The sequence below is a fragment of the Mercenaria mercenaria genome, chromosome 6, assembly GCF_021730395.1.
Source record: "Mercenaria mercenaria strain notata chromosome 6, MADL_Memer_1, whole genome shotgun sequence".
NCBI classification, from domain to species: Eukaryota; Metazoa; Mollusca; class Bivalvia; order Venerida; family Veneridae; genus Mercenaria; species Mercenaria mercenaria.
This window is the reverse complement of record NC_069366.1, coordinates 45,569,321-45,587,542: the sequence shown is the minus strand read 5'-3', so window position 1 is coordinate 45,587,542 and position 18,222 is coordinate 45,569,321. Positions and strand designations below refer to the sequence as shown.

The window sequence follows — 18,222 nt, the reverse complement described above, 5'->3', positions numbered from 1 at the left end:
GAAACTCAGTTTTAGTATGATTAGTACTTCCAGGTCACAGCAGTGTGATTTTGATGTGATTTTACAGTAAGCAAATGTGACAAGAGAAATCTCTCTTATAGAAGATAAATGACCCCTACTTTTCTCTTCATTTTATATCAGTTTTATCATAACTCTTTAAAATGAGGTAAGGATTTGTTCTCTGAAATGGGTCTAGCTATGTTTGATAGCTCTTTAAAAATGTCAGTTTTATATAGAATATATAGGGAATACTATTTACCGGTTTGTGACCTAAAAGATCGCCAGTGTTGTCATTTTTCTATTGTTACCTTTAGGCGTACCACAAGTGATGTCTGTCACGTCTAAAGGTAACAGTATACGGAGTACATTCAATGGTGTTTTTATAAGCTGATGCTTAGATCGCAAAGGCTTTGTACTTTTTGTGTATGCTTGGCACTTTGAAGGATCTTGTTATAGATTAGGTTACAAACCTGTAAGTTGCGTGATTGTCTTCGTTCGCGGGGGTGCATTCCTTCTACGCCAGTATAATACATACCTTACCAATAACATACTTATTATTCCAGGTAACCTGAATAAATAATTGTAGAGTGAAGCAAGTTTATGAGACCACAGCTGACAAGGGACCTATCCCTAACACAACATATAGTGAGAAAATCAGAAACAACCTGTTATAGACCATCGGGTCATCTGTTAGAAAAGTGGACTTTAAAAAAGGTAAGGACAAACAGTTAATTTGAGGTTCGATAACTAAAACTCTTTTTTTTTTTAACATGAAGGTTTACATTTATTTAAAATTACTGAACTTCAAGATAATGAAAATATTTTTCACAGTAAGGCAGAAAACTACGCCTGTTAAATAAAATAAACGTCGGCGATACCCAAGGTCATTCAAAGTCGACGTGAACTAAGGCCACTTGATGACTTTTAAACTTTAATTGTCGAGGAAGTATGTAGAAAATTATTTTCTACATAGACACCTTAGTTGAAGCCTTCTGAATGATTATTTCCCATTAAGTTAATTTGTATAATTAAATTTATAATGTCTTCTTTCTTCTGTATATTCTAACTAATACAGAGTTTAATTGATTGGATTAATTAACATTCATATCACTGTAGCATTAGACTGCAGTCAATTTAAAATAAATGATTGCCTTCCGTTAATTACTCTAACTTTGAAAAATGAATTTTAACTTTATAAACAAATGCATTTCTCTGTTTTTACTGTAACTTTCGCGGTGGAAATAGGGGATGCAAGGGCATGGAAATTACAACTTTATGGGGTTACGTTGAAGTCAATATATATTAAGTACATTATTACATAATTCACTGGTCTATATATCTTGCTATAAACCAGTCTATGGTCAACTCTATGATACTTTGCTACACTGAAGTAAAAACTTGAAGAATAAAAGATGAAAAATTATTTCTGATGTCATGTTTTAAAAACACATGCCCGAACAAAACTATGTGTCCGTTGACCGGCAACCCTTTCGATAAGTGTATGGTAAACTATTTGTTCGAGGTCCGAAGGACTGACAGCTATTAATTTAAACTACTGACCGGCAAGCCATTTAGTATGTGCTTTATTACGAACGTTAGCAGAACAAATTTCAAGGTTTTTGTTCTTAAGTTTTTAATTAAAAAAAAAAAAAAAGCCTGTCCGGTCAATAACATAAACTATTGATCGGCGATATATTGTACATAAACACGGTATTACCGCCACTAACAACAAACGGATATAACCGGATCTCACTATATATGAGTTCTTTAATCAACCAGTTAATATTCAAATATGGTTAAAATGTTTCAGATCAAATGGTGATAAAATACCATCAAATATTAAATATAACAAGAACAAACTGGATCTTGCAGAAAATCCAGTAGATAAATAAATACGCCTTAACGTTATGGTTTTTTTTATATAAAATTATTTTCAGTCTACTCGGGTATGATTATATGTTGCATAATCGTAACTGTAAATAAACGTATCTATCAAAGTATGCAAATCCTCACGTGACTGGCTGAATGAACGTAATAGATCATTGTAACCTGTTTATATACATATCAGTAAAACTCATTAAAGTTTCAAAGTACTATATTCGTGTAGGATGGAAACTGCAACAACACGGTATGTGGATTTCTCTCAGAACTTTTTACTTTTTCACTCTTAATGATTAATATAATATAACTCGACATGTATTTATTTGTTTATTAATCTTAAGTCGGTTAGATTGATTTACGTTTAAGACGACCATCAGTTTTAATCAAAGCTACGTTATTCACAGTCTACAAAATTGCAATTTTCTAAAATTTGAATTAACATTAAGGTATAATATAGTTTTTGTTTTTTCGAATTTTGAATATTTAAAAATGTCTAAATTTTCTTTACGCGAGGAAAAGCAGGAAGTATTTTAATCATTAACGAAACATGAATGTTAGATAATTTCAGCTTGCTGATGTAAAGTTATAATACATCTTTTTTTTTATTGAATTGGAGAAATGTTTAAAATGGATATTTTCTCAAGGTGGGATATGTATGTCGTTTGTATGTATAATCAAAGAAGTGTACTATTTATACATTGCAATAAAGATATCCTGTGGCGGTGATATATGTTTATCTGTCGTGTTTATCCTTACAAATATCATTAATATGTATATTAATCGTTCCGTTTCAAAAAAATAAAAATGAAACACATCGAAAGTTTATTAACGTTATCTAGTACATGTCTCCACGTAGGCCGTGGTCTGCTAGGGTTTGTCTGAGCGTCTTCAAAGGCCTGGCTGGATTTCAGTGAATTGTTTCAGTTAGTATATAAATTGTAAAAAAAGTCAAGCTTCATATTATGCTATTTTAGTATAACCAGACTATAAATAGATTCACATTTGCTTTAGGAAGGGGCATACTGACCGGTTATTGAAACGTGACGTCATTTTACTTGGCCGTTGCGCTAGAAATTAGTTTACGTCGATAATTTATAATTTTATAACAAAATAATTAAAACGATCAACTGCTCGTTTTTGTAGGAAGATCTAAAAGAAACAACTCATTTAACGGCGGTGACTCGCCTCGCGTGGTTACCAACTGTCCTTAGCTTATGCAGGCTAACCCTTTGATTGTATGCATAATGTCTAGATAGAGATCATCCCAAAACTGCTGGCTGCCTCGATTGTCAACGAAACTTCACACGAGTATTGTTGTGCATATCAGGGGCACATTCCAGCACGGATTAACTACTGTGAAATTATGTAATTATGATTTTCAAGTTAAGTTTAGTAAACATTCGCGAAGTAGAGAGGACTTAACTGCAATAAAACGATCTAATATAATGGCTTCGTCTAATGGTCAGGTTTAAATACAAGAAATAATATATACACTTAGATATCACTCGTACAGAAATTAATGATGATCATAAAGTTACATCTGGCTTAAAGTAGGTATGGATCATCAACACTTTATCTCGACAACTCTCGTGAAGGCCTATTTATTTATTCGATAGATATCTAGAAACTTTCAGATTTAGGATTTAAGATTTCTTTAAATTAGATCTATAACGAAAATTATTCAGTGAAATGACTTTTTCCATATTGATGTAGTTTCCATTAGATAGTAGAACGTATGAGGCTTTCAGGCCCGGATCCTTTTTGGCAAAGAAATAATACTTTCTCAAACTTAAATCGTTGAACTTGTATTTGTGAGTCAGCGCGGTAAACGAATTTTGTTCTCACAATGTAGGCCTAAATTCTTAACATGTTACATTCTTTACTTCTTTTTTGGTAGTTTATGTGTCAAAAAGAAAGAAGTAGGGCCTACTACACTACCTGGGCCTTCTTGAATTAATCAAATTGTCAAATTTAACCAAATGTGCCACAATAGTATGACCGTCCATCAAAAGTGTGTCTTCTTGTAAGTCGTCACTTTAAAATATCCGAAAATTAAATGAATATTTGAATATGGACTTAATTTATCAATCAGTTAGATCTTATTCTGCAAGAGATATAAAGTTAAAAGTCATCGTTGTTTTGAGCGATAGAATAGATTCGTCACTACTGCAGTATACCGTGACGTCATAATGTCATATTCCTGGAACATAGTCTGGTTTAGTCTAGGAAGATTTTCATAGAAGGTAATCGTGTTTACACATTAGGTTTTCCTTATTGCATGTTCAGTCATTTTACGTTAGGTGAACATTTTGTTTTTAGCTCACCTGAGCATATATACATTCTTTTATTCCACTTTTCGTTGACTGACATAACATAACAACTATTTACATATATACACAGAAAATATTACAAAATATATGAGTAATGACAATATAACATATGTAAGTACATTCATAAGAATGGTAGCTATTACATATACAAAGTATAATGAAAAATTGTTGACAAATAAATTTGTTCAGCTCAATAGAATGCATTTACACAGCATTTCCCTGCATTCCCCATTACATAACTTATCGAAAAACGAAATAAAAGTATCATGTCAGGGAATGTACAATCAGGTTATACACAATACAGATTCATGTAGTTTTAGTCATCTAAGAAGAAACCTCCAAAGGAGGATGCCATTAGATGGATCTAAGATTATTTTTATATTCCATTGATACGTCGTGTATGTATTTACAGCATAAAGTGTTGAAGCTCTTTTGGAGTTCTGGGTTAACGCAAAATACAGCAAGTAGATTGTAATCAAAGAGACCTCTTATGAATGCTTCTGAATTTACTCTGAGAAAGAAACTGCAAATATCAGAACTTATTTCTGCATGAATGGATTGAGTAAATCTTGTCCTTTCAATTATATAGGCATCACACTCAGCTAATATATGTTTGTTTATATCCTCAGTTTCTATTCGACACTTGTTGCAGAAATAGTTTCTTACGAAGTGCCGATAGAATAGATCTAGTATTTTCACAGCACTTATAGCATCGATAATTTCACTGTTTGTATTTGAGAAAAGCCATAGATGTAATGGTGTTACCGATTCACGTATTGCAATAAATCTTTCGAATTCTTTATCACTATTTGTTCTGTCCTGCCACATGTTATTTTGTTTGTTTGTTATCGCCTTTTTTATGGTACATTTCCATGTATATTTGTTTGGAAAATTTGCATCCTTCATATAGTTGACAATAAAATGAAATAGTTCATATTTATATAATATTTTGCATATTTCAGGAATGAAGCCGTGTTGGTTTTTGTAGCCTTTCATAGCAAACAAGTTGAGTCTGTAGTTGAAAAGTTTTCTAGAAAGAGTATTTGTTGGCATTGTGCACAGTTTTTGTAAGAAGCTCAGTTTTCTTTGATCAATATCTGCTTCGGTAGAAAACCATCCTAATGCGCTTAGAGCCATGTCTGTTCTAGTGCTTTGTGGGAGATGTTGAATTTTCTTTGCAGCTAGTCTTTCAAATCTTTGGATTTTTATTATGTCAGCTTTCGACATATTATGCCATAATTCCGATCCATATAGGACGGTTGAAAACGATACTTTCTTGACCAATGATGCTAGGGTTAGAGGATTTATATCACCTACATTGTTTTCAAGGGCTAGCACAGAGAAGAGCGATGATTGGCCTTTATGTACACGTAGATCGATTGTATCTGCAGCAGATAATGACTTGTTGAGTTTTATACCGACATGTGTGACTAGGTCGCAAGATTTTATTTCAGAATTGCCGAATTTCGCTTGGAACGTGTTATCATGCGATTTTCCGCCGAATTTGAGTACACAGCAATTGTCATAGTTAAATTCGTAGCCCCATTTATTTGCATACGTGTTGACGATGTTAAGCTGGTGTTCCAGTGACATAAGCGACGGGCTTAAAAGTGTCAAATCATCGGCCAGTGTTGGGTTGCCACAGGCAATATTCCCGGTGATTATACCATGATTGGAAGATTCAAGATATTGCAAAAGTTCGTCAATAAAGAGTAGATAACTCCAGGTAGACAATATGCCTCCTTGTCGAATGCCTTGCATGATTGGAAATAAATCCGATGTTATACCATTTACTGTGACACAACCGAATAAATTTTGATAGCAGTTTATCATAAGGCGTAGAAATTTTCCTTTGATACCTAGTTCTTGCATTTTCACTATTAAAGCACTGTGTCTCACATTGTCAAAAGCACCTGCTGTATCTAGGAAAGCGGCGTAGACATTGGAATTACTCTCCGTGTATGATAAAACAGCTTCTTGTAAATTAAATGACACTGTCACGGGTCCTAAATGTTTTTGATATGCATTTTGCTGAGTATTTGGAAATGTTAGCTCTTTGCATAAAGTCCAATCAGTGATGCGTTTATGTAAAACTCGTTCGAAAAGTTTATAGATAACTGGCAGAAGGGTTATCGTTCGGTAGCTTTTAGGCTCCGTGTTTTGTTTTCCATCCTTATGAATTGGTATAATTACTCCAATTTTGCATGCTTCCGGAATGTAAGAACATTGAACCATCATATTAAAAAATTTAAGCAAGTGGATAGATAAAGTATCGCCTCCATGAATTATATGTTCAGATGTTATTGAGTCTAGCCCGGGTGCTTTTCTGCGCTTCATATCTCGAATACAAGTTTTCAGCTCATCAAGTGTTATCTCCCTTGTTAAGATTTCATATTCTGAAAAGTCGTCACATGCTTCAAACGTACTTACATTGTTATCAAGATTATGCAAAAATTCATTTTCAAAAGCTGATTTGTTCTTTGGGGTGAATACATCGGCATAATAGTTTCTAAATGTTTGTGCAATTCCGACTGGCTCACGAATAATTTGACCTCCCTCAATGATTTCATTTACTGGGTTTGATCGTTTACCTTTTTTCGTTTTATTAAACTCCAAAAGAGCCTCATATCACATTCAGCAGTCTCATTTAGCTCATCATAGTATTTTCTATTGACATCTGATATAGCAATTTTTTGAGCATTTATGAATTTGCGTTTAGCATCTTTATATTTAGCAAAATAAATGTTATCTCTACCTCGCGGTTTACCTTGCTGAAGCCATTTTATGCGTTCAGCCTTTTGATGTTTATATGCAAGCTTAACATCTTTATTCCAATAAGGCTTAACGTGACTGTTAAATTTACAAATAGGTAGCAAACCGTCGGCACATTTTTTAAGGCATGTCACAATATGTCTATATGAGAGTTCAACATTTTCTATCGTGCAGTTCTGATTTGCGATATCTATTTCTGATAACTCTGTTTGGAGAGAAGCCGTGTATGCTAAAGTTGAACGGGTGTACATTTGTTCCATGCAATATAGGGAGAGTCAGGCACATATACATGAGTTAATGGTAAATAATATGTAGTAAGTATCGGTAGATGATCTGAAACTGAACAGCAATCGTCATCAAATATAATATTAGATTTAACAAAATCACATTTGGATTTACTAATTATGATATAATCTAGTGTTTTTTGAGTGGGACGAAATGTATAATTTATACCACTTGTTTCACAGGGTTTCAAATCAGTTTGCCTTAGGAATTGTCTGTAGCTAGCCACTCTGTCATTGTGCGTTGGTAGTTTATAGTCAATATCTACATTTGCATCGCCACAATACAGTATATTGCCTTCAGATGAATATAAGTCATGTAGACCTTGTAACGCGTCTATACAATCTACATAGTCTTCAAGTGTATAATTAACGGATGGCATATAAACGCAGAATAAAAATGTTGGAACCAAATTTGTTTGCGATATTTTGATGCCTACAATGCGATTTAGATTTGCATTTGGTAAAATATCAATATCAAAATCTAACGATTTTCTGTATAATATGCTTACACCACCTTTACCACATCTCATGTTCATGTCAACAGTTTCACAAACAGTGTGTGAGCGATAATCGGAATGAATAGTATTTAGGAAGTGCACGCTGTTAGGTTTCAGTTTGTGCTCTACTATGCACGCAAAGTCGATGTTATACTTATCAAGCATATAACTGATAGATCCAGACGAAGACATTGCACCGCGAACATTCCATGTAAGAATATTGCATGAAAAGGTCTTGTTTGTAGTAACTATGTTAATAAAGAATTTAACAACTAATAGTAAGATGGTTTGTGTTTAACTTTAATCATCATGGTATTGTTCATAGTTCTGCTGGGCCGAATTTTCTTCGGTGTTACCATTTTTGTAAAACTTTGACTCCCATTCCATTTCCGTGTACCAGCGACGACAGTAAACTTTGCGCGGCCAGAAGTTTTTACTTTCAACATGTCGGCAATCAGACTGATAGACTGTTAGCTTAGCTGCGAGTGATCCACGATTTGTATCAATAAGCTTGATAGCAAACGGCTTTACATTTTTGCTCTTAAGGAACTCCAATATTCCAGCTTTGTTCGAACTTGTAGATATACTTCCGACATAGTATCTGCGAGTACGGCGTGATTGAACGCTCTCGAAGACTGGTTCATTATTATCATGGCTATAGGTTTTGTGTTGTTTGTAATGAGAATTGCTTAAATCTGATTTCATGTTGTCTCTTTCTGCTGCGTCGTGCTGAGCAGTGTCATCATCAAGATGTGACCGATGACCGCCATGATTCAAATTAGGCTCTCGTTCAGAGATCATTACTGATATCGACTGACCAGAAGTACTCACTGCTACGGACTGAGTGTTATTGTTCAAGGCTGCCGAGGAGTCGTTTTGTGTCGCTGGTTTTGGAATGTTATTTGTTTCTGCTCTCTTTGCGGCAATTGATGCAAATAGTGATGTTGAATTTGAGCGAGTCCGAGGGCGTTCACTGTTTTCATCGTGGGCTTTCGTTGATTGTTGTCGTTTGTCAATGCCAGTAGCAACATCTGCGTACGTTGGTTGCTGTTGTGGTTTTTGCTGTTGTTCTTGTTGTTGTGTATGGTAAAGACCTGAATTCGAACCCTCAATATGAGTTTGAGTTTGATTGTGATCACGCTGTGTCCTCCTCCGTCGTGCGTGCGTCCGTCCGTCCGTTCGTCGTCAACTTATATTGTGGAAACTTTAAAAATCTTCTTGTGTGAAACTGTTTGCCCGATTATAAAATTATTTTACACAAATGCTCCTTGTGTGACTCTCTACCAGTCTTCGCCTTAATTTTTTTCAGCACTTGTCCTTTCGGGCAAGTAAGTTAAGAAAACCACTTGCCCGAAAACATTTTTACTTGCCCGAAATCATTTTGTTTATAAATATGATGTATTTTGGTTTATGCTTAATTCAACATTCAGTTATTTAAATGGTAGTCAACTAACCTACCCACACTATTGATGGGCAGGCTAACCCAACATAAGTGGATAACCATGTTGCAATATTCAAGTAACTAGGCGACAAAAATTATGGGAGAAAACTGTAGAAAAAAAGTAAAACCTATACCAGTATCTAGTTATATGCCAGGTGTGGGGTTCAAATTTACACTACCCTTCTTATACTTACTTTTTTAATCCAGGGCCTTTAAAATATAGTGTAGTTGTTCAAATTTAACTGCAATAATGGATCAGCCTGGTTAGGCGCCCCCCCCCCCCCCCCCCCCCCCCCCCCAAAAAAAAATTGTGTTTCTGGTGGCATGGCCAAAAAAAGTTGAATCATTATTATCTTATTATCAAGTAAATATCACAGTCCGGGGCGACGTGTCAAAAAAATATGGACACAATAATCATCAACCCATCCGTGTTTAAAGCGAAAAAAAAACATTAACAATTATTGGTAATTATTCTGTTGATAAACAAGAAATTGGCCTTGTTTTCATCATCAATTAAAACCTCCTCAAAGAGCTAAAAGAAGTGTGTCGGTATCATGGCATTTGAAGTGGAGATCAAAGCGGTATAGTTGCCCGAGATTGTCATGGCATTACGTCATATTTTCGCGCCATTTCACTGTCTGATCGTACGGCCTCGGTTTCCTAAATTGCTGAGAAGAAATCAGTAAAAAAGTATCTTCTTTAATTTTTTTTAAAAAGCTAATGTGCAATATCCCGTATAAACTGACAGGTAAATTTGTCAAACGATAATAGTAGATATCTACACTCTGTGACCTATTTGCCCTCAAGGAGTTTACGTAATTGTTTGAAAAGAATATCTGACATAGTGTGGAGTCAAAAAAGACATGTACAAAGATTCATTTTCTTATTAAACTTATCAAAAACCACAGTGACATCAGACTGCTTTATTTTAAAACAATTTTTTATTTACGTTCACAAGGTCACGTAACCTATTCTGCCGCACTTGCAGAAATCTATTTGCCAAAAAACGTTTTACTCGATGTATTTAAATTGCAGGCAACACGTGGCTGTTATAGCTCACATGCCGGGCAGCCCCTTTGCTTTCTGTTTCATTTTTTCTTTAAATGCATTATTAACAACTGCAAACAATGGAAACATAATTAGATCTAGATATAGCCTACGCGCCGTAAAACATATAAAACTTTGACGTAAATGTTTACGTTTAATATAATGTTTACATTGTTAATGTTTTTACTCGCACATTTAATTAGAATAGGCTATTTTTTTTTACCTGATTACTTTTGAAAATTTATACATGCAGATGTACATGATTTATAGAAGTAAAATTTTGTACCTGCAGGTAAACAAAAGTTTTTATGCCCCCGAAGGGAGGCATATTGTTTTTGAACCGTCTGTCTGTCGGTCTGTCGGTCTGTCCGCAATTTTCGTGTCCGGTCCATATCTTTGTCATCGATGGATGGATTTTCAAATAACTTGGCATGAATGTGTACCACAGCAAGACGACGTGTCGCGCGCAAGACGCAGGTCCGTAGCTCAAAGGTCAAGGTCACACTTAGACATTAAAGGATAGTGCATTGATGGGCGTGTCCGGTCCATATCTTTGTCATCGATGGATGGATTTTCAAATAACTTGGCATAAATGTGCACCACAGTAAGACGACGTGTCGTGCGCAAGACCCAGGTCCGTAGCTCAAAGGTCAAGGTCACACTTAGACGTTAAAGGATAGTGCATTGATGGGCGTGTCCGGTCCATATTTTTGTCATCGATGGATGGATTTTCAAATAACTTGGCATGAATGTGTATCACAGTAAGACGACATGTCGCGCGCAAGACCCAGGTCCGTAGCTCAAAGGTCAAGGTCACACTTAGACGTTAAAGGATAGTGCATTGATGGGCGTGTCCGATCCATATCTTTGTCATCGATGGATGGATTTTCAAATAACTTAGCATGAATGTGTACCACAGTAAGACGATGTGTCGCGCGCAAGACCCAGGTCCATAGCTCAAAGGTCAAGGTCACACTTAGACGTTAAAGGATAGTGCATTGATGGGCGTGTCCGGTCCATATCTTTGTCATCGATGGATGGGTTTTCAAATAACTTGGCATGAATGTGTACCACAGTAAGACAATATGTCACACACAAGACCCAGGTCCGTAACTCATTTTTCATGACAGTGCATTGATGGGCGTGTCCGGTCTATATCTTTGTCATTCATGCATGGATTTTAAAATAACTATGCATGAATGTGTGACACAGTAAGACGACGTGTCGCGCGCAAGACCCAGCTCCGTAGGTCAAAGGTCCTAAACTCTAACATTGGCCATAACTATTCATTCAAAGTGCCATCGGGGGCATGTGTCATCCTATGGAGACAGCTCTTGTTGTAAATAAAATAGATCTACACGCAGAATTTTATACTGATATTACCTGCAGGTATATTAACCTATAGCCTGCTAAATTTCTAAAATGTACAAGGCCATCATTAATTTTGGGCAATACTTTTTATTTTTCAAAGAGGTGTTCACTGAAAATTTACTGACTGAATAGCAAACAGTGCAAACCATGAACAGCCTGCAGAGATGTTTAGGCTGATCTTGGTCTGCATTGGTCCCAAAGGCAGAACCACATGCTGCCAGCAGGCTAAAGGTTAAAATAGTTGAAAACTCTCGCATGGCTCGTTATTGAATGAATTTCCAGTCAATACCCCAAAAAACTATTACCCGGGTTTGAAGAAATTAATTGCAAAGTTTTGAAATATAAGGCCAGTTAACACCTGTTAAATAGGTCTGGTCAAAGAAGTATAGCTCTTTGGTCTGGGTCATATAGCACAAACTATGATTAATTAGTACCAAAAGGTTCCTTTTAGCGTATATGCAATTATTTGTCTTTAAAAACAATCAGAAGTTTTAGCATCATATTGCAGATATTTAATATGACAGTGATGAAAGTATGTTAGTTTACTTTGTGTTCATTATCAAAATCTTCGAATTTCTGTGCAGAACAAAGAACTAAAAATACATTTTATAGCTCTTTGTGCAGAACTAGCACTCATTCATTACATTAATCTCTATTCTACAGTATCAAATATTCAATGCACTGGTTAGTACTCTATACGAATTATTGTTCCTTGTCAGCCTGCTGTTAATAAAATGCATTTCACAATAGATTTACGTAAAGGCGTAAGAACACACATCGGCATAACCCTTACAGAAGAAAAAGGCCTGCTGCGTACTCTTGCTGTGTACATACAGCGTATATGATGCGTACGCAGGATATACACCGCACATACACCGATAGTACGTTTTTAGTACATTTTTGACATGCAAATGAGCTCTGCCGCGTACTACTAGCTGCGTACATGCTGTGGACTACATAGTACACAGGATGTACGCTGGAGGAATTTAGTATGCGGGAAATAGTACGCAGCATGTACGCGGCACATACACTTTTCACATGCAAATGAGCCTGCGGTGTACTACCCCTGCGGCGTACATGCTGTGTACTCCTGGCCCGAGTCCTGCGGCGTACATGCTGTGTACTCCTGCTGCATACATGCTGTGTACTCTTGTGGCGAAACTGCTGTGATAATGTAAATTCCTTACCCCACCAACTTTCGTATGCAAATGCTGATCATTTGGACAGAAAAAAAAAACAGAAAAAAGATAAGTGACATGCATCAATAAGTATTTAACCTTACCAAAATAATGTAGATTGATGTTATCAAATAAATTAGTATATGCTTTTCTTCGTCCACTTTTCAATGAAAGAAAGCAAATTTTGTAGCATGTAATTTGGTAAACATTTGAAGAAAATGTCGTAACTGCATATACTTATCTTTTATTAGACCTCTTATTGAATATGCTGATGTGGTTTATATCAACTGTACGCAGTATGAGAAACTCGAACTTGACAAAATTCAGCATGAAGCTGCCCGCATCGTTTCTGGGACAACTAAACTTGTGTCTCTCAATGAACTCAACAGAGAAGTTCCTTGGGACTCCCTGGAGCGCCGAAGACAAAACCATAAACTAACTCTACTATATAAAATGAAAAACGGCCTAACTCCAGATTACCTCTCATCCTTAGTCCCAACGTCTGTTGGAGAAACTTCTCGGTATAACCTACGCAATGCCGATGACATCCAGTCATTCCACACAAGGACATCCCTTTACTATAATGCTTTTCTGCCATCGGCTCTGAGAGATTGGAATGAACTTCCGAAAGAGCTACAAAATTCATCGTCCCTGGCCTCCTTCAAGACGCAGCTTAAATTGAACGAATCGAAATGTCCTAAATACTTCTACGTAGGCGACAGGAAATGGCAAGTCCATCATGCTCGTCTTCGTACTGAATGCAGCTCCTTAAACCAGCATTTGTTTAGAAAAAACATTCATCCATCACCTCTTTGTCAATGTGGCACTACGGAGAGTAACCATCATTTCTTCTTTGAATGTCACCGTTATAGTGACATCAGAGTCCGTCTTCTTGAGACTGCCATCTTTTGTACTGTAACACTTCACACCTTACTGAATGGAGACAGGAATCTCAGCGATGATATTAACTTCCAGATATTTCAAGCAGTTCAAACCTACATCATGGAAAGTAGAAGATTTTCATGAGCACTTGATTATGTAATATAACTGGCTCCCACCATTTTACAATCCGAATGAATCTTTATACTTTAATGCATTCTCTTTCTTTCTCTGCTTATCTCACTTTAAACTTATACACTCATAAGCCATGGGTGCTTGTTTCACTTTTGTACCCCTTTATTGATATTGTTCTTATATATATGCATGCAAGGTGCAGCTCAGAAATCACTAAGATGTAAGCTTCACAAATGAACATTGCAAATAGTTTGGCAAATTTTCATTGTTCAGAATACCGGTAATCTGAACTATTCTATGCTATTAAGATAAAAGTTACTCGGAAATCAAGTTCTTACTTCCAAAAAAAAAACAAAATTGTACAAATCCTTCCTGCATGAAGTGTACTTCAGACTTTTACCTAAAAAAATTCAAAGTATAAACACCAAAAGAAAATGATCAAGTCCCTCCCGCGTATATGAAGTTTACTTCAGACTTTAACTTATAAAAAAAAACTAAGTATAAATGCCAAAAGAAATTGTACAAGTCTTTCCCGCGTATATGAAGTGTACTGCACAAATTTCAAAGTATCTGCGGTGTACATGCAGTGTACTATTTTCTTGTACAAGTCCCTCCTGCGTACATGCAGTGTACTCCTTAAATTTTCAGAGTCTGTGCTGCGTACTTGAAGTGTACTAGTGACCTCCTGCGTACATGCTGTGTACTCGTCGAAATAGTACGCGGCATGTACGCGGCATGTGGTGTATGTAAAATGTACTCCTCTGGCGTACTACTGTGTTCGCGGCATATACACAGCAAATTTTATACGCAGCATGTACGCCACAGAGGCTTGGTTCTGTAAGGGAAAGGCTATTTGTAATGAATATGCAAGAGTCCAAGATGATGGCGCCCTACTGGTATTCGGATGCCTTTGACAGTACCTTAGTATCCATTACCTGTTTAGTTAAGTGTGACATGTTGACCATAAGTGTTCCGTCTCAAGAGAAGGTACAATAATTAACTGGTAGCTGACTAGCTTTTACAGAAAGCTAACCTTGTTCAGGCTTACATTGCAGGCTAAAAGTAACTATAAAAGTAACTAAAAATTTAAACTATCTTTTCAGGCCTTTAAGGCAGTTTCGAAGGCCAGATGTCAAGTAAGCTCAAATCGAACGTGTCTCAGTCAAGTTCTGAAGAGGAAAAAGGTGGCTGTTCATACATCTGCAGAATGCAGACTAGCATAGAAGATGTGCGTTCTTTGCAGTTCTGGCGGGCTTTATTCGCCGAATTTCTAGGGACCTTCATACTGGTTATCGTCTCCTTAGGGTCAACCGTCCAGGGATGGAATGCAGATGCACTAGATGTCGTGCAGATAGCCCTTACTTTCGGTTTGGCTGTTGCCACATCGGTTTGGATTATTGGACATATTAGTGGCGGTCACATTAATCCAGCCGTGACGATAGGCATGCTAGTGACACGTCGCATCAGTCTCATCCGTGCGATTATGTACATTATTTGTCAGTGTGTCGGTTCGATAGCCGCGGCTGGCCTTCTTAAGGCACTGACACCCGCCGCTCAGAGAGGCGGACTCGGGACAACAACTCTGAATGTTGGGGTTACCCCGGCGATGGGATTTGGCATTGAGCTATGTATTACAATGTTTTTGGTGTTGACAGTGTTCGCAACTTGTGACAGTAAAAGAACAGACCACGCTGGCAGTTTCCCGCTCTCCATTGGTCTGTCTGTTACCATGGGACATCTCTGGGCGGTAAGATTTTAATACCGACAATACGTAATTTACAAGAAAGACCAAAGTTCTTGACAAGCAACTGGGTAAAATGATTGAGTTTCCATAAGTCAGCTAGACTGGTTCCTTACATGAAATAGCTGGCTTGAACCCAAGTTAGTGATTTAAAAAGCGCATGACTTGGCTACGGGGCCTCCATAGACATAAAAGTAAATGACAGGGCTTACTCTTGTGGTAGATTAATTGAAATATAGCAAAGAAGGAAGGTTTGCAAATGATTCATTATCTCAATGCTTTTTATTATGTAAATGAATCAAGGGGAGAGACAGTATATCAAATATGGTCATGGGAAAAATGGGTTCATAAACTCACGCTGACGACATATGTGACTGTATTTAACCTGTAGCCTGCTGTCAACGGCAAGTGATTTTGCCTTTGAGACCAGTGCAGACCAAGATCAGCCGGTCTGCGCTGTTGACAGTTCGCTATTCAGTTAGTAAATTTTCAGTAAACACCCCTTTGAGTAATAAGTGGTGCTGCCCAAATTGAATGATGGACCAGTCCATTTTAGAAATTCAGCTGGGTAAAGTTAAATGTCGGAAACAAACAGAACACCCTTTATATATAGGTTATTAGGCTAAATTATCACGTTTTAGCTGACGGTTAGCAAAAAAACTTTGAAATTTTATATGACAATGGCTGCCTTTTTATATGTAGATCTACTATTTGTCTGTTTATCTTTTACATCTGATAAATCATGGAAACAGATACATTTGTATCTTATACGGGAATTGATAGTATAGTTACAGTGTCCATCTGGCGTCTAAAACATTCCTATATACTAGTATATACTACCAGGGAATCATAATGTCAGCAATTTCATTCATAAATCTTACTAAAATCGTAACATCATATCTAAGGATCACAGTACAAAATGAATGTCACAACCACTAGATTAATCGAGAATGTTTACATCTGACACATGAAAGTTCTTCATTTAACTTCATTCCTATCTTGCTTGGAAACCGACCTTTTACCGGTGTCGGTGCATCTTCTGCATTGAATTAAGGCACGGTAGAAATAACTTACTATGTTGCCTAGATGGTTTGAAATCTGTGACCTTTAAGTGTCGGGTATCCCTGCATTCAAAGGGAACTTTTGAAGCCTAAAATAAAACTTTTGTTTGTGTTTTCACCTGAAACCTACCTTTAGACATTTTTCCAGTTTTGCTGCTTTATATTCAAAAGCAACCAAAGGAACAGTCGTAACAGTGGCATTTCTGATGATCTATCAAAGAAAAAAAAACAAGAAAAGATAAAAAGCCTACAAATTTTGCGAACCTTACCCTAAACAAACTATATTTTTAGGCCTAAAACTTGTATTAAAACTTGACATTCATGTACATATAGGTTGCTGAGCAGCAACTTCCAGTCAATAGCAGTATGTAGAAAATAATAGCTATATTTTTACATTTTAGAAAGTTTTAAACATAATCAAATATTGAAGGGTCATTATATGAACTCTACTGAACTAACTTCTTGTCTACCATATGTTTGATGACTAGTCCGATATTTGTTCGATACCTAGCCATCTTGTATAATAAGCATCATCCAGAAAAATAATTACATTAAATGACCTCCAAACGCCTCAATGACCGATTGCTGCACTAAATAAACATTTAATTCTATTACGCTTTGTTGTAGGTTGAGTTCTGTGGTTCTAGCATGAATCCAGCGCGAAGTCTAGGACCTGCTGTTGCCATGGAGATATGGGATGACCACTGGGTAAGCTGGCTTTAATTCGCACGGACCTACTGTAGCGATTTATTATGTAGTGGCCTCATTCTCTTAATTAAATATTTCGGATTTACGTATTTGCACGAGTTAAAAAGAATACACTTTGAAATTTACCCAGTCAGCATTTTGTTGACGTTACTTAGAAAGCAATTTAAATGTGTTATGCTATATAAAATATTATAAAACATGTATGTCAGTCCAGTTGGGTGATAATAATAGATAATAAATGGATTCTAAATATTCTAATTTACCATTTTGCATTTATCGGCATTGTTCGGCCTTTTCCTTATTTGACACACCATTAATTTTCAGTGAACATAATTTCAGGTATACTGGATCGGACCTCTGACTGGAGGTCTCATTGCTGGTCTGTTGTACGATAACCTGTTAGCATCAAACTCGTCGGTGAGGAAGGTTCGAGATTGCATGCTTTCGGCGCACTTTGACGACGACAAATATCCTGCGAGGAAAGAGAGAATCCGTGACGTCGACGACGAATACGACGTTGCTCAAGCTATGACGCACAATGTTTGAAAATGCCATTTGATTTTATTTTAAAAAATCTAACATTTGGACCTTTGAGTTAGGACACCTCTTTGCTGTTTGTACCAAAGCTGTTCATAGTCGCAGAAAACTAACGAAATAGTTTTATATGCTTAACAATTATAAATAGTTACACGTACAGTTATGCATACTGTATGTACATGTATGTGTATATATAATATAGTGTACGCAGATTATGTTACACATATAATTATGTTTCTTTCGTAAACACTTTATACGTGGATGTTCTGGATGTGAAAAGTCAATAATTCGTGTACGAGATACACGAATCGCATACACGAGTGGAGCGAAGGCTTTGCAATATACTGAAATACAAAATTG

General features: G+C 36.5%; 1 protein-coding gene across 2 annotated transcripts; it reads left to right on the top strand.

Annotated features, from left to right (window-relative positions):
* The first annotated feature begins 572 nt into the window (after positions 1 to 572).
* Positions 573 to 18,222, top strand: LOC123549041 (aquaporin AQPAe.a-like). 2 transcript variants are annotated; one of them, XM_045336814.2, is made up of 4 exons: positions 573 to 714; positions 14,919 to 15,562; positions 17,245 to 17,325; positions 17,665 to 18,222. In XM_045336814.2, the coding sequence occupies exons 2-4, from the start codon at positions 14,945 to 14,947 to the stop codon at positions 17,869 to 17,871; spliced, it is 906 nt and encodes a 301-aa protein (XP_045192749.2). In that variant the 5' UTR covers positions 573 to 714; positions 14,919 to 14,944; the 3' UTR covers positions 17,872 to 18,222. The 2 variants fall into 2 exon arrangements, with proteins under 2 accessions (XP_045192749.2, XP_045192748.2); XM_045336813.2 differs by lacking the exon at positions 573 to 714 and adding an exon at positions 1,977 to 2,128.

Excerpts from the sequence above, each read along its gene's own strand:
- LOC123549041 (XM_045336814.2), top strand. The coding sequence starts at position 14,945 with ATGTCAAGTAAGCTCAAATCGAACGTGTCTCAGTCAAGTTCTGAAGAG. Across the intron at positions 15,563-17,244 it reads CCATGGGACATCTCTGGGCG|GTTGAGTTCTGTGGTTCTAG; the intron begins GTAAGATTTTAA and ends GCTTTGTTGTAG. Across the intron at positions 17,326-17,664 it reads AGATATGGGATGACCACTGG|GTATACTGGATCGGACCTCT; the intron begins GTAAGCTGGCTT and ends ACATAATTTCAG.